This window comes from Cricetulus griseus, chromosome 5 (assembly GCF_003668045.3).
Source record: "Cricetulus griseus strain 17A/GY chromosome 5, alternate assembly CriGri-PICRH-1.0, whole genome shotgun sequence".
In the NCBI taxonomy this organism is placed as follows: domain Eukaryota; kingdom Metazoa; phylum Chordata; class Mammalia; order Rodentia; family Cricetidae; genus Cricetulus; species Cricetulus griseus.
This window is the reverse complement of record NC_048598.1, coordinates 177,115,488-177,131,873: the sequence shown is the minus strand read 5'-3', so window position 1 is coordinate 177,131,873 and position 16,386 is coordinate 177,115,488. Positions and strand designations below refer to the sequence as shown.

The following is a 16,386-nucleotide window of genomic DNA, read 5'->3' as shown; positions in this document are numbered from 1 at the left end:
TCTGTTTCTTCACCGAAATTCTTAACACACGGCTGAGGTCACTATCATAGTATCCAGAGAAGGCTAAGGCCTGGAAAAGTAGACTTTCTTTTCATTTTCCAGATTCTTCAAAACAGTAATCCTTAACCCTGAACCAACACCAACCATCACTTCTCCCATTCATCTTCTCTAACTCAAAGGTAAACACTCCCACTCTCCTACCTTCAGCTGCATCAGAGATCACAGCAATGAGCATGCAGGCAATGGGAACAAGAAAACACTAGCAGAAAACTGTGATGAGGACCTCTGTGTCCAATGGAATGGAGTTAGAGAGAGACTGTGGGTGACACCATCTGGCATGAGCCCAACAATTAATGCAGATCACAATGGAGTCAGAACTAGTGTGAAAAACAGATTGCTTATTAGGAAGTACTCAGACTACGGAGCCAGTCCCTTACCACAAGGCAGGAGAGGGAACAGAGAGTAGCATTCATGTGACCCTCATATTTAAAGCCTTGCTACATCACTCTGACCACGCCCATGTATGCGTGGTCAGCCTCACCTGTGCCAGCCTTCAAGTGGGTGTGGCCAGCATTTCCCCCTATACCCAATGGTCCCTCAGACATTTCCACAAGCTGAAGGTACAGAACACACCTTCAAAGGCATCAATACATGGGACACTGAGTCAGATAGTAATCTTTACAAGGATGCAAACCTCAAACAATAATTGTGTGAAAATAATAACCATGTGTGCCCTATTACAGACATATGTTGGAAGCCTGAAGCATAGACCACTTGTTCCATCAACTGTGTAAAATAACATTAATCATGGAAGCTCTGGCTACTCTTCAACCTCTGAGAAAATAAAGAGAATTGTTTTCAGATGATTTAGAGTTCCCTTAGATTTCCAATTGAGCTAATAATCATCACCAACTCTTAGAATGACAGATTCATTGAAAAATATGGAAAGGTTCATTCATAAAATGTTTATTTCATCATATATAATGTGTCAAATGGATGCTTTAGATTCTCCATAGGTAAAAATTGATACACTTATTAGAAACTAAACAAACAGTAGTTAATAGAATGTGACATTGCTGAGGGCCTCTAAAGGATTGTTATAGCAGGAAGGGGAAGCCACTTACTCCAACATCTAAACAGCAGTAAGCCTGTTTGTGAGAAACCACATGGGACAGTCCCCAGCCTCCTATACTCCAAGAGATGTCTGCCAGTTCCCAGCAGACTCAGTAGTACTTCATTGTCTCTACTGGTGTTGAGCACAGGGAGCATTGTGTCTGTGTTGACACTGAAGGTTCTTTCCCATGTCTTTGCAAAGTGAGACATAGCAGGTGGTTCAGATTTTAACTATTGGCTCTTGGAGATATCCCTATTAATACTGGTTTCAATGAGAAGCTGTGTCTCAAAAAATCAATACAAAAATAACTGTAGATCTTGACTTGGCTGATTGGATGTGTATCCATTTCTTCATTCCTGCAAATCTCATATTTGTGTCTTGTTTATTTATTCCTGATCCTTGGGCTGTGAGTATTTGAGATACAGTTTTTTTTCATAGCAATGGAGACACAGCTGTCAACTGTAGGCCATAGGGCTCCAAAGAAATACATACGGTGCTTGCTTCCTTGTCTGTTATTCTATGAGAACTTCAGGGATATTGCCCAGATATGCCTCCTCTTACTTGGAGAAAGTGAGTCAATGGAGGAAGGCTTAAAGGTTCTTCACATTCATGGCATTGTCAGTCTGCCTCTCTGTGCCTGCTTGTGGATCAAACCTTGAGCCATCAATGTCTGCTACAGCCACTAAGCCTTTAGTTTGAAACCATGGACTAGATTATTGGAAACCATAATCTCAACTAAGTTCTTTCTTTCCTTACATGTTTCCTTCATCACAGTTGGTCTTGCTGTTTTGCCTCAGCTACAGAAAAGTTGCTAAGACAAACTTTCTCAGTTTTTTGCAGTGAGTGGAACTTCTCAGAGGACACAGCTGGAATTTCTGTGGCTCTTAGAGAAATGATCTGGCTCTTTCAATGCTAATGTGACACCCCCAGACCCAAAGTGATCTCTGTTAGATTTAGATGAAATGTCCAATTGTGTGTGAGAGATTTTCTGGGTGAGTAGATCTCACTTCTCATGAACATTATCATGTGATCAGATGCAGATGTTCAATGCCTTCCTGGTGGTGTGACCCCATATTCAGGTCAATTAGAAAACAATAAACCATCCTTGAAATGCCATCTCCACACAGACACTGAACTAACTTCCCTGAAGGACAAGTTTATAAAAATCTCATGATGAGCAGAGATGGAATTCATGGGGAAATAAACTGAATTAGCTAAAAGTACAGCTGGATCAAGTCTGAACCTGATGTGCACCATTGTCATTGAGAGGCGGGGAGGTTTGAGCCTTGGTAGCATTTGAGCACCTGTAATGGGCCCCTTCTTACCCTTGATTTCCCCTTAAATATAAATGCTACTCTAATAAAGAAATCTGACTGAGGATCTGCTTGAATCTGAGAGAAAAAAAAGACACACGAGCATCCATGTTTATATATAACAGCAGAAACACAGGAGATATTTTGATGACAACATTAACCCACAGCACAAATATTCAGAGAGACTTTCTAGGGAACTAGAAGATGAAAGGAGCCTAAGCTGCTGAGAAGATTGCTCAGTTATGCCTTCATAGTCTGTGGGATGAACCTGTGTTCTGTGCGTGTTGTGCGCTGTCTGGTGGCTGTGAGCGGCCTCAAACGAGGTTTATGTCTGGGTTCACACTGAGATCACTCACTGTGTATCTAACACAGTAATAAGTGGCGGTGTCCTCAGACTTCACACTGTTTATTTGCAGGTACAGAATGTTCTTGGCATTGTCTCTGGAGATGGTGAACCGACCCTTCACGGATGGTGCATAGTTTGTGGTACTGCCATCATATTTAATTTCTCCAACGAACTCCAGCCCCTTGCCAGGAGCCTGGCAGACCCAGTCCATCCAGTAGTCACTGAAGGTGAATCCAGAGGCTGCACAGGAGAGTTTCAGGGACCCTCCAGGCTTCACCTGGCTCCCCCCAGACTCCACCAGCTGCACCTCACACTGAACACCTGAAAACACAGAAAAATCCTGGTCAAGAAATCATCACACATGTCCATTGTCCCTCAGATTAATGTCCACTCACACAGTCAGCATCTACCGCTCTCCATAAATTACCTTTTAAAAGAGCAACAAGGAAAATGCAGCTCAGCCCCAACTCCATGCTGATCCCTGAGTGAAGTCTTGGGATCCACAGCTGAGCTCCTCTGCCTGAGCTGTAAGGTCAGGACTGGGCTGCTTTTCATGAGCAGAGAGAGGGCCCATTTGCATGTCTTCCTGCTTAATAGCAAGCTCTGTAGTGGAGCCTGGATTTGTCAGGTCCTGGGTTCTTTGTTAATTTTCTGGAGGAATCAGATCATAATGTTAATGTTGAGGAAATTGTTATTAAATCATATCATTTTCAAATCATCCCCTTTATCCCTTTTTCTATAAAGACTCATTTTCATGTTCATTTCAACTCAATTCTCCGCATCTGGGATTAAGAGAGCAGTGACATTGCTTTGCAGTGCTCATTATTTGTGAAGTCAGCACTACTGTGTGGACCTCATTCCTGGTGAACTTAAAACCCCTTCCATAGCTATAGCTTTGAGAGCAGCTGCTTCCTGAGGTTGGGAAACTCCCTTTCTCTATGGAGGTCATGTGACATGCTTGAATCCCAGTGTTCAGCTAATCACATGCATGAGCTTTTCCAGACAGCCTGTGTATTTCTTGTTTTATCATCTAATTCAATTTTCCTTTGCTGCACGTTTACCTATTTGTCCCTAGAAATCGGGAGTGACTGAGAAGCTGAACTTCAAGGAGAGCTGAGCTTTGACTTCTGTGTCTGCAGGTGGCCCTGTCAGAGGAGCAGCAGGGGGCAATTGAGGTTCAGGTGTCCCCTCACCAGGATATGAAGCCCAGATGGATGAATCTCTGTTAGGCAAAACCTGGAGTCCACAGACTCCAGGATGTCTTTTGCTTTTGCTGTTCCTTTTCATTTTTGCTGCTGCCATCTTTCTTTGGTATCTTGAATGGTGTCAATGGGTGTGGGGAGATCCCCACTGCCTGTAATACAGTGTGTTCTCATGTGGAAACATCCCATTCTACTGGACATATCTACCTGTGCATTATTATGAAGATGATTTCTTCTTAAGCTTTACTGTCTAATTGATAATAATAAACTTAGTTTAAACATTCGTTTGATAATGAAAAACAAATACAAGTAAGTGTCTAACAGCTAGGGCTCCTGAGTTTCACATCCATGGCTACATAGACTGTAGTTCAGGTTAATGAATAAGGAAAGCAATTGAGTCCCTGGAAGTCAAGCTGTCTCAAATTCTTTCAATCTTAATGTTGAAAGATGCATTCACAGGTTTTGGTGTGCATCATAGCTTCAACCAAGCCTGAAAATAACTGCAGGTTGAATTAGATGATTTGATAATAACTTTGAGATGAGATGTTACAGAAAATATCTAAACATCACAAGGACTCATAGTTGAGTTATAAATTAATTAAGTTAGGGTCACAAATGCAAAGCAGCCTCATTTTTATTAGCTGACATGCTTTTATCCTCAGGATGGTTGGTGATCAAAGATGATGATTAATATCTTGTACCAATTTCTTCCTTCAATCTCCTGATATAAAAAGTGACAGTGCTGGTTTTCAAGTATAAATTTAGATTTTTTCATTCTTTTAAGATTTCTTACAAGATTACCTTTCAAGGTAAAGAATGAAATGATTGGCCCTTTCCTTTATCCACAAATTGCAGCCTGCCAGCAAAAGAACTGTCTGAGAACACCTTACTAGCTTATGCTGTTAATCTATAACAGGTTGCTTGGGTATGGTTGTGCATGGGTTACATCAACAACTTTCTTTTCATCTGTAATATGTATAATGTTTAAGCATATAAGAGATGTGGAAAATATACTATTCTGTTTGCTTATATTCATTGCAATTATTCTCTTGAAAGTTTGAATGTAACCACATTGTAATGTTTGTATTGCTTGAAAGATTTTGCTGGGGTATAAACACTGTAAGGGAAAATTAAGAATCAGGAGAAGGGAAACATTAAGAGAGAAAGAAAGGACATGTCTGGATAGAAATGAGACAAGAGAATAGAACTCAGAAAAAGCATAAAGAAGGAAACCATCAAGAGAGTGTGCATGTCTTTTCCCTTAACCCCCTCAAGTTAAAATGCCATAGACCCTGACTCCATGGATTCTGTTTGAGCCTTGTGATGCTGTCGTCTGGTCCCCCAGGCAGGAAACAAATCCTCCAAGTGACCTGCACAGCCACCCAGAAGGACGTCCTCACTTCCATCACACATCCACTTGTCTTTTATTTCTCAATCTCATTCATGCTCTATCCCAGGCAGTTATAAGTCCTAATTCTACCAGGGATCCTTAATTTAGGTTTTCCTTTTCTAGAGGCTACAGAAGTTAACATACAGGATCCACGTCTGTTTGATTTCTCAGTCAATATATTTAATTATGAAGAATGACACAGGATTGCTTTGTGTGCAGCCTCCACTGTTTGAGTGTTGACTGACATGCTGACAGGACACTTGAACCTGTGGCTCTTATATCTGTTAATTTACTAATTCATATTTGAATGGGCTCCAGGTCCAGAACTGTAGATGACCCAGCTGAGCTCTAGGATATCATGGGAGAACAGTGTTGGCCTCCGTGTTTAGCATCAAGAGTCAAGCAGACTAGAATACAGGTCAGCTCATAGATTTCTGCACATGATATAGACAAAGGAGGGACAGTGGTATTGGGAAGCTTTGGTTTAGAAAACACAGATCTGGGCAGATCTGAACCTGATGGACACTGCAGGGACAGAGGAGGAGAGAGAGAGGATTCCAGACCAGCTAGATTTTATGGTCTAACAATCCTGGCTCTGCCTAAATCCTGGGTTTTTCTTAAGCACACATTCTATGAGAATTATAATCATGAAATCTGACCAAGCCTCTGCCTAGAATGTGAAAATATTCAGGAGTGTCCACCAACTTCTTCACCATGTGATTTCATTGACAAAGGCGGGGTCATTTATGTCCTCATCTCTATCAGTTTGCATTTAGTTCATGAGAGACTATGCCTCATATTTTTATACTAGTACAAAAAATTAATGTTTTGATATCATCATATCACTTCAGTACATACATGTAGAGAGAATTCCGCGGAAACTTGTTAGATGAAAAAAAAATGGAGCCCATATACTAGAGAGGATCATGTCTGCATTATTTGCTGGGCTGAACCTGTGCTCTGTGTGTGCTGTGCGCCCCCTGGTGTCCGTGAGCGGCCTCACAGTGAGGTTTATGTCTGGGTTCACACTGAGATGCCTGACTGTTTCTATAACACAGTAATAAGTGGCGATGTCCGCAGACTTCACACTGTTCATTAGCAGGTACAGAGTGTTCTTGGCATTGTCTCTGGAGATGGTGAATCAATCCTTCAAGGACGGTGCATACTTTGTGGTACCACTATCTCCATTAATTTCTGCAATGCACTCCAGCCCCTTGCCGGGAGCTTGGCGGACCCAACCCATCCAGTAGTCACTGAAGGTGAATCCAGAGGCTGCACAGGAGAGTTTCAGGGGCCCACCAGGCTTCACCAAGCCACTCCCAGACTCCACCAGCTCTACCTCGCACTGAACACCTGCAAACACAGAGAATCCTGTCAGTAACTGCCAAACAAGCTTGGTATTTATACCACTCTTGTACAGAAACATACTCAGTACCTATTAACAGAGCAACAAGGAAAACCCAAATCAGCCCCAAATCCATGGTGTGGGTGTTGTTCAGTGCTGATCACTGAATGAAGAGACCTGGGAATCCAGGGCTGGGATCCTTTGCCTGAGCTCAGGGTCAGTGCTGGGCTGGTTTTCATGAGAAGAGAGAGGCCTTATTTGCATGTCTTCCTGGTATACGATAAGTTCTGTTGTGGGATCGTAGAAATGTCAGGTCCTAGTTTGTGTATAAGTGTGCTTTGGATAGTCTGGCAATAAAGATAATGGTTGGAAAGTTTTGTATCATATTAAGATATTCTCCCTGGTAAACCCAGAGTCTCAATCTATTTCATTTATACTGGCAAACAGAAGAAAGATGCATTTTAGTGTTAGATTCCCCCAGTTCTCCATGTTCTGGATTATACAGGGCAGTGGACATTGCTTTGTCCTGTGCTCTGTAGCTCTTTTCTGTAAGCACTGTCCCTACTGTGTGAGCTTCAACCTTGATGGACATGGTACTCCCTGAGTTGTATGTAGCCCTGAGTACTGCTGTCTGCTGAGGTTGGGAACCCCTTTTATTGTGACAGAGGTTAGTTTGGTTGAAAAGTTAATATAAATAAAGATAGGATGAAATGTTGCCCCTAGTAAAACAGGGGCTTCAGAGGATAGAAAATAAGTACAATGAAAGGTCACACAGTTAGAACATGTGACTTTCTATTGCGGAGTCTTACAGACTGTTAATCTTAGGTTAATCATTAAGAGAAAGATCTGAGTCCCAGAAGTCCAACTAGCCCAAATTCTTTTAATCTTAGTGTTGGGAGATGTGCTTACAGGTTTAAAAGTGCATCCACACTGAAAGAAATCTTTTGGAATGACTTAAGCCTAGTTGAAAGTATTTTGCTAACAGCTTCAAGGTGAAAACCTTGGGAAATAACCTGAAGTTTAAAAAGGCACAGAGTGGAATGAAAGATCTCATTAAGGTCCAGGAAAAAATATACAGCAGCCAGTTATTGTTGGCTGACATGCCTTCCTTGCTAGGATTGGTTGGTGACAAGAGGCAATGATTAATTCCTTGTGCCATTTTCTGCCCTTACCCTTACTGATATAATATATAATGTATATGCATATAAACAGATCTGTTAATGAGTGGGGGTGCACCCTGAGGATTTAAAATAGAGATGTTTCTTTTTCATATATAATTTTTAGGTTTATGATTCTTCTAAGATTTTTGTAAGATTATCTTTAGAGATAAATAAAAAATTATTGGTCCTTTCTTTGTAACTGCAAAATGCAGCCTGGCAGTAAAATAATATCTTTCTTGCTTGGACATTGTTAGTCTGTAACAAATTGCTTGGATATGAATGTATGTTTTCCTTGGGCGATTTGTTTTTCACCTGTAAAACCTAAAAGGTTAACCATGTAAGGAATATGGAAAACATGTTATTTTTTTACTTGTATTTATTGTAAAAATTCACTTGAAAAGTAGAATGTAACCACATAGTAATTTTTGTATTGCTGGAAAGATTCTACTGTGGTAGGTGAGCTGTAAGGAAAGAATGAAGACAGGAGAAGGAAAACACCAGGAAAGATGTAGAAGGAGATTTAGGAGCCAGACAAGAGGGTTAGAGGGGACAGATCCAGATACAAGTAAGAAAAGAAAGGAAGAACTGAGCCAGAAGCTGACACAGAGACCTTCAGTGTGTGTGAGTGTGTGTCAGTGTGTGTGCATATGTGTGAGTGTGTGAGTGTGTGTGTGTGTGTGTGTGTGTGTGTGTGTCAGTGTGTGTCAGTGTGTGAGTATGTGTGTGAGTGTATGTGAGTGTGTTGTGAGTGTGTGAATGTGTGAGTCTGTGTGTGTGAGTGTGTCTGTGTGCATGTGTGTGAGTATGTGAGTGTGTGTATGTGTGTATGTGTGTGAATGTGTGTGCATATGTGTTTGAGAGTGCGTGTGAGTGTGTGAGTATTTGAGAGTGTGAGTGTTTGTGTGTGTGTGTGTGCATATGTGTGTGTGTGTGTGTGTGTGTGTGTTCCTTCCCTTCTTTACCAGCCCCAGAGATTTAAAAGCTGTCCCCCTCACCAGCTCCAGATAATTCAGAAAACACAGGTTCATTGGTAGTGAGCTGACATCGTAGGTTTCCTGTCAAACCGTAAGATACTGGAGACTGGTCCTCAGGGAAGCGATACTGGGGTAGTAAACACACAGTGTGTGCAGACTGCTGTGGTGGATCTGGGCTAGGAGACATGATATGGCAGGGACTTGGTAGCATACGATAAAGCCTGGAGTATATTAAAGGCAGAGACACTGGTCTACAAAGGAGGGTTTGTAAGGAAGAAAGAGGAGGGGAAATGTGCCCCCTGTTGGTACAAACCTCCCTGCAGCGAGGTTTGTGTCTGGAGTCCCCTCATTGTGGAGTCCCTTACACAGTAGTAAGTGGCTGTGTCCTCAGGTTTCAGGCTGTTCATTTGCAAGTACAGGATGCTTTTAGAATTATCTCTGGAGATGGTGAACCGGCCCTTCACAGATGCACTGTACTGTGTTGTGTAACTACTCGCTTTGTTTCTACTCTCTGCAACCCACTCCAGCCCCTTCCCTGGAGGTTGGCGGAACCAGCTCATGTAGTAATCACTGTAGGTGAACCCAGAGGCTGCACAGGAGAGTTTCAGGGAACCCCCAGGACCTATGAAGCCTCCCCCAGACTCCACCAGCTGCACCTCACACTGGACACCTGCAATAGTAGAGAATTCTGGTCAGGAAAATGTTACACACATCCGCTGTCCCTCTTACTCACGCCCTCTTCTTACTCGGGCTCCCACACACTCAGCATCTCTTGTTCCCATAAACGACCTTTAAAAATAGATACGAGGAAGATGCAGCTCAACCAGAACTCCATGGTGAGAGGTCTGTGTTCAGTGCTGATCCCTGAATGGGAGACAAGGGAAGTCAGGACTGGGCCCCTCTGCTAGAGCTACAGGCTCAGATCTGGGCTGGTTTTCATGAGCAGAGGGAGACAAATTTGCATTTCTTCCCGCTATATCATCTGTGCTAGGGTTGAAACAGTAGAGGAGGCAGTCATTAGAACAGAAGGCAGATGCTAAATGGATGAGTTAGCAGTAACAATGTTCAAATGTCACTTATTGTGTGTTTGCTAAACTCTTCAATGTTTTGTCCTTTAAACATTTCAAAAACTCATTCTGCTTCAGAATTATAATAAAATATCATTTTGAAAATTTAGAGACAATTGATATAAAGCTGAGTTAATGTTGAATAGAAATATTAAAATCTAAATCCTCCTTTGAGGACTGAATTCAGTAGTGTAGCATGCTCCATTGCCTAGACTTGATCCCCTTTTCCAAAGAATATATCTTAAGAATTATGACTGTTCTCCAGAGTTAGATTTTTTAAGTGACAAAGCTATTCAAATGCCTAATTTATATATTTGTTGTAGTAAGCCAACATTTTGCTTGGGTGTGTTTATCATCCTTAGGTATTAACTCACTTTTAATTTTAATACCCTTAGAGGAAGCAGAGGTTCCATGTCTGGGTTAACCAAGGCATCTCCTGCCTGGTCTCTAGGTTGTGTTCAGGTATCGTTCTGTCTATCTGAACTCTTGAAGGTTGGAACTTCCATAATGTTTGGACAATAAGTCACGGAATGTGCAATCTTGAAATAATGACATCCTACATGAGAAGAAAATGTTGAATTATAATATTTCACTTGTTGAGTTTATTCTGAACGAAAGAAAGGAACTTCACAGTGGGTTTTGGATCTTGTGGGTTGTGTCTCTACTGTTTCTATGGTTTTCCCAGGAAAGTGACTAAGGTTCAAAGAAACAACTAGAAATCTGTATCAGTCTTGCTTTTGAAACGTCAAGGAGACAATTCATATTCATACTGATTATGGAATACAATCATTTTAGGTGTACATAAACAGATGTTGTGAAATAGAAATCTGATAAATATGAACAGATTAATTGCATTTGCAAGTAAAGAAAAACAAAATTGATTTCTGGATAACTGGTTAAACTGAAGAACAGTTTTGAGTGAGGTAACCCAGACTGAGAAAGACAAACTTCATGTCTTTTCACTCATATTTAGATCTTAGTTTTAAATATTACTTTGGTGTAAGGGTTTTAAAATATTATGATTCTATATACTAATGTATCTTAAACACAACTTATAACAGGTATGCCTACCATGAAATTTGAATAGTTTTATTAAACAATATTTTGGAATTTTTCATACATGTATGAAATGATAACCCACTCCGTCAATGCCACCAGACCCCTTTAGTTTTAAGGTCTCAGGTCACTGCTAATGTTCTTTTCATGCTTGTATTCCTGAGTTCCTGGTTTTTGATCAGGAAGCTCACACTGCTCAATTTTTTCTTCCCTTTTCCACAAACATGATGGTCTTCAATCATTCCCAGAAAATTATCTCACTGTCATCTTGTTGCAGCACAGGCTCCACACCTACTTCTTGTGCCATCCAGACTGTGGAATGTAGAGGAAACACCTGCTGGTAGAAGCAGCTGCATCCCATAATTCCTCCTCCCTCCTCAACTCCCAAGTCCTCCCCATCCATATTGAATACCTTCATGTCTTTTGAAGACAAATAGGCTTCTAGTGAATAAAATACAATAAAGTAAAACTAGATAAAAAAAACACATTGGAACAGGACAAAACAAACAAAAAACTGGAGGAATCATGCCCAAGAAAAGGCACAAGAAACAGGTGTGGATGCAGAGACCTCCTGATTTACATGCTCAGGAATCCCATAAAACCAAAAAATTAGAAGCTGTTCTATATAGGAGAAGGAACTGTATGATAAAAATGAGACAGTTAGCCTCCCAAATGCATTAGAATTTGATACCTGACGACATCAGCTGATGGACCTGCAGCCTATGCTTAGGGGTATTTGGTTTTCTCAGTCAGAATCCTTCAGATAATCTAATTTTTCATTTGAAAGATGTTATAATTGGATTTTGATCCTGGGTTAGGGATAGGACCACAAGTACATTTGTCCTTTCTGCTCTAAAACCCCATCTGCTGTCAACACACATGGGGCCTAGTTCTTCAATAGAGAAATTTATTCCACTACGAGATAAACTGTCTTCATGGTGATTGAAGAATTGAGTCATTTCTGTTATTGTAGGATTCCCAGGAGAGAGACATGGATTCTAGGAACTAACTGACCTTGTATCCTTCTAGGGGAGGGTTCTAACTGCTATTGGAGCTGGTCCCCTGGGCCTTGTGTGTGGTTAACTGAGAGGAATAAACTCTGAGTAGAGTCAGGAAACGCCCTTGCAGGCCCCTCTGCACTTACTCTCCAGGATCTGCATAACTGATTTATTTTGGTTTTCCTTTTTGATGCCTCATTGTAAAAATACTTATCAATGTTATTGATCATGTGGACTTGATTTCATAGTAAATCATAATGATATTTCAGAATGTGTTCCTGTATGTTTTCTTCAATAGAACAAGGTCTCAAATTGATTAATCTCACTCCTCCATATGGATTGCTATGAAATGTTTGTATACAGATTTATACTCTCTCAGCAATTTTGTACAGGTCAGGAAGGTTGTCCTAGGAATCTCTTGTGACCATGGCAGTCCTAAGATGGAGTTCTGTGGAGTATGGAATCTTTGTCTATTCTTGAGAATTACAGGCTGTCCCCACAGAAGTCAGCCCTGTGCACCTTGCATGAGTCCAGCTAGTCCAATCTAACAACAACTCAGCATTCATATTACTTTCAATCTTTCTGTTGACAGTTCCCCAGCATTCACAGATAAGGGAACCCCTATTTCCTGACTCTGTGGTTTATATCTGAGCAAGAGTTCATGATGGTGTCCAACCTTTATGCTGCAAATAAGACATTGGCAGGACAGGGGGCCTTGGAGGACAAGAAATTTCTTTAATAAAAACAGTAGCCATGCTGTCAATGGCAGAATTATTTTTCCTGATATTCAGCCTTTGTAGAGCCAAGGTATGTGTTTTCTCCTAATTAAAACAGAAGAAAAACAATAAATCCTACATAGGCAGAATTGCTTAGATACAGATATGTGAAAGTAATAACAGAGTCAAAAGTCAACAGAGGTCATTAGTGGCCCTTGACACCTCCAAAAACAAAAATCTACTCAGTCTCTCTCTGTCACTGTGTTTGTGGTGTTCGTATGCGTGTGCGTGTGTGTATGTGTGTGTGTGCTTGTGTATGTGTTGGTGTGGGGTGATGGGATTATCCTGTGACATACACTGATGTCTAGTCAATGTCAGTCAGTGTCACCCTAAAATGTGTTGCAAAGACAATCCAATTTCAGGAAACAGGGCATTGATCACCCAGGGCTCCTGATGACATCAATGTCTTTTACATTATCAGTTTAGTATCCCCATGATATGGCCCAGTGTTAGTGATCAGGAGCCCAGAATGCTGAGAGAGTAACAGACTCTATACCAGAGGACTCCACAGTGTGACATTCGGCCATCTTCATCTCTCAATTGAGAAGAAATGTCATTACTACCAAAAAAGAAATAAAGTATCAGACCTCCCCATAAATGATCACATAGAATTGTAATTAATGGAAAGGTAAAGAGACTCCCCACAATTTATGGAGACAACTTACACCAAAGTATTTTGTGTGCTCTTAGATACAAAACTGAATTTTGAAAAGTATTTTTGTTTGTTCTGATATTTTTGATTTTTATTTTCCTAGTCAAATTCATATTATAGTGTATTCCCAATAAAATCCTAGTATCTTAGATTTAAAGGTCACACACACACACACACACACACACACACACACACACACACACTATAATGTATTGTAATAGTTTCTTATTCTCTGTTTCATTAAAGCAGAAGCATGCCAATGTAGGTGTTCACTGATAACAATCTCCTCAAGTTCTGGTTACTGCAGGAAAACCAATAAGGACGAATTAATTATCAGATGTTATTTGGAAAAAGTGACAAACACCATGTAGGACTGTTAGGAGTAGAGTAAACACGGGGCACACAGATTGATTATTTCTGTGTAAGTATCCAGGCTGATCTCCTCTTAGCTTCCTGCTCCTCTTGGTTTTCTGACACACTCAGGATGTGGTTGCAACACTGTGTGTCTTGCATAGTAATAGACTGCAGAGTCCTCAGATGTCAGGCTGCTGAGCTCCATGTAGGCTGTGCTGGAGGATGTGTCTGCAGTCAGTGTGGCCTTGCCCTTGAATTTCTGATTGTAGCTAGTACCACCAGTAGAAGAATTAATAACTCCAATCCACTCCAGGCCTTGTGCTGGCTTCTGTTTCACCCAGCTCAGATAGTAGCTGCTGAAGGTGTAGCGAGAAGTCTTGCAGGACAACTTCACTGATGCTCCAGGCTTCACCAGCTCAGCCCCAGACTGCTGCAGCTGGACCTGGGAGTGGACACCTGTGGAGAGAAAGGCAGAGTGGATGTCACTGTCACCTGACTGAATGGCCCCTCCTCATGTCTGGAACTTGGAGCCCTTACCTGTAGCTGCTGTCACCAGGAAGAGGATGATCCAGCTCCATCCCATGGTGAGGACCTGTGTGCTCAGTGACTGTGGAGAGGACACTGATCATGTGTTGTTGGTGGTGTGGACATCCCTGTATTTACCACATAGACTCACATGATTTGCATATTCATGAGCAGGGTACTTCTTAGATAAGGACCTAGTCCAGCTGGAGAGGAGGGAGGTGGAGGACACCTGGGTCAGTCAGCAGGATGCTGAGATCCAAATCGTCAACCTGTCAGAGGAAGTAGTGATTCCTGAGACCTGTGCAGATCCTGTGGATATAACAGCATGGCCTCATCTCTCCATTTACAATTAGAATACCAACCAAGTGATTAGGTCCGTTTCCTGACAAAATTGATTTACATGTGACAGTTTTAATGAGGATAAAACTAATACTCCTAAATTTGCAATCTCATTTCACATGTAATAAGCTATTAATGTTTCTTTTTCAGCATGCTGCAGGTGTGTGTTTCTTGTGGGTTATTTTGTTCTTTAAATCCCTTCCTTTTGTCTATTTGTTTGCTTCCTATAGTGATAAAGAAATGTGGAGTTGAACGGTTGGTCCTTATATAGGAACAACATAATTATCCTATGTTGAACCAGTTTACTCAAGATAGTACTTGTTACTAGCCAGAACATCAACCACAAAGAGAAAATGAAGTTCATCCATAGTAGAAAATTGAAAACAATTTACCACTTCCGATGACATGAATGTATGTAATATATATATATATATATATATATATATATATATATGTATATATATATATATATATATAATAAAAAGAGACAGCATTTACAAAAGAAATTAGAACCAATAAACAAACAAAGAAAAATGGTGTGAAATACCATAGGCACTATAAATCAATGTTAGATGTATTAAAATAATAACAAATGAAAAAATAAAGACACACATACACAATGCCTCCCCAAACTCCACTCCCAAACTCATATCCCCCTTTTCCCTAATATCTATTTACATACACATGCACACACTCACAAAAAATTATGCATATAATATATATATACAACCTGCTCAGTTTGTTCATTCTTTAATGTAGTTGATTTCAGGTCTGACCATTGCACATTGGAAGTTTGAAAATATTCACACAGTATGAATATGACCATGAGCCCATATAAACTTGTGTAGGTAACTGAGTTGCAAGAAAACATTAATATTTTAAAAATAGAAAACACCTGATAGCCCTTTCCAAATAATGCTTTTGTGATAGCCCTTTCCAAGTAATGCTTCTGTAAGTTCAGAGATATCTAAAGAAATCCTGCATTTTGAATTTTTTGGATTCACAGATTAATTACACATTGGAATGTTCATCACATAACTTAATATAACTTGTCAGAAATAAGAGATAACAAGGCTGATACACACATAAGACATTTCATTGGTTTGTCTGTAGATGAGTGTGGTGAGACTGGTGTGCACTCTTCACCAAACAAAACACAGCTTCACCATAAGTTCTCCCTGTCAGCCAATAGGCTACATGTGAGAGACAGGAACATGTGTTGATGAGAGGTCTACACCAACATCTGCATCTATTGCAGGATCATTCCTAGGAGTCAAGATAAGAAAAGGACTTCACTATGAAGCTGAGAGTGGTTTGTGGGGTGTGGGTTTAAGGAGTTAATGGGATGATTAGCTGATCATTATCATCAAAATATGTCATAAATACATAAAATGACTAACTAAAGATACAATAAAATGATTAAGAAGAAATTAATCACTGTATTTGAGGAAGAAGTCATTGGCAAAGAAAGGATGGCATAGAGAATCTATGAGAATACTGTGATGTGGTCTTGAGATGATGAAAACTGTCCTGTGTGTGAAATTTAATGTTCCTAAATAAGTTACAGCAAGTGAAACAATCCAGGGACATGAAGACAAATGCTGCCTGACCTGAGTTACAGGGAGAATGAAAAGACAGAAATCCTGGTATGCAGAGCATTGTTCTGATTCCCAGAGGCTGAGTTGACAGTGGAAGGGAACAAAGTCAGAAAACACAGGGAATTCAAATTCCACAATTATTTAATGATGTATATTCAGCATTTGAGCCAGAAAGGA

General features: G+C 40.6%; 3 gene segments (V, D, J or C); all 3 read right to left on the bottom strand.

Annotated features, from left to right (window-relative positions):
• Positions 1 to 2,741: 2,741 nt before the first annotated feature.
• LOC113836044 lies at positions 2,742 to 3,246 on the bottom strand. The segment is given in 2 exon segments: positions 2,742 to 3,094; positions 3,201 to 3,246. Coding segments are annotated over 2 exon segments (399 nt in total).
• A 3,260-nt stretch (positions 3,247 to 6,506) lies between these two features.
• LOC113836046 lies at positions 6,507 to 9,709 on the bottom strand. The segment is given in 3 exon segments: positions 6,507 to 6,718; positions 9,158 to 9,514; positions 9,634 to 9,709. Coding segments are annotated over 3 exon segments (615 nt in total).
• A 4,129-nt stretch (positions 9,710 to 13,838) lies between these two features.
• Positions 13,839 to 14,330, bottom strand: LOC118238958. The segment is given in 2 exon segments: positions 13,839 to 14,203; positions 14,285 to 14,330. Coding segments are annotated over 2 exon segments (411 nt in total).
• Positions 14,331 to 16,386: the final 2,056 nt, after the last annotated feature.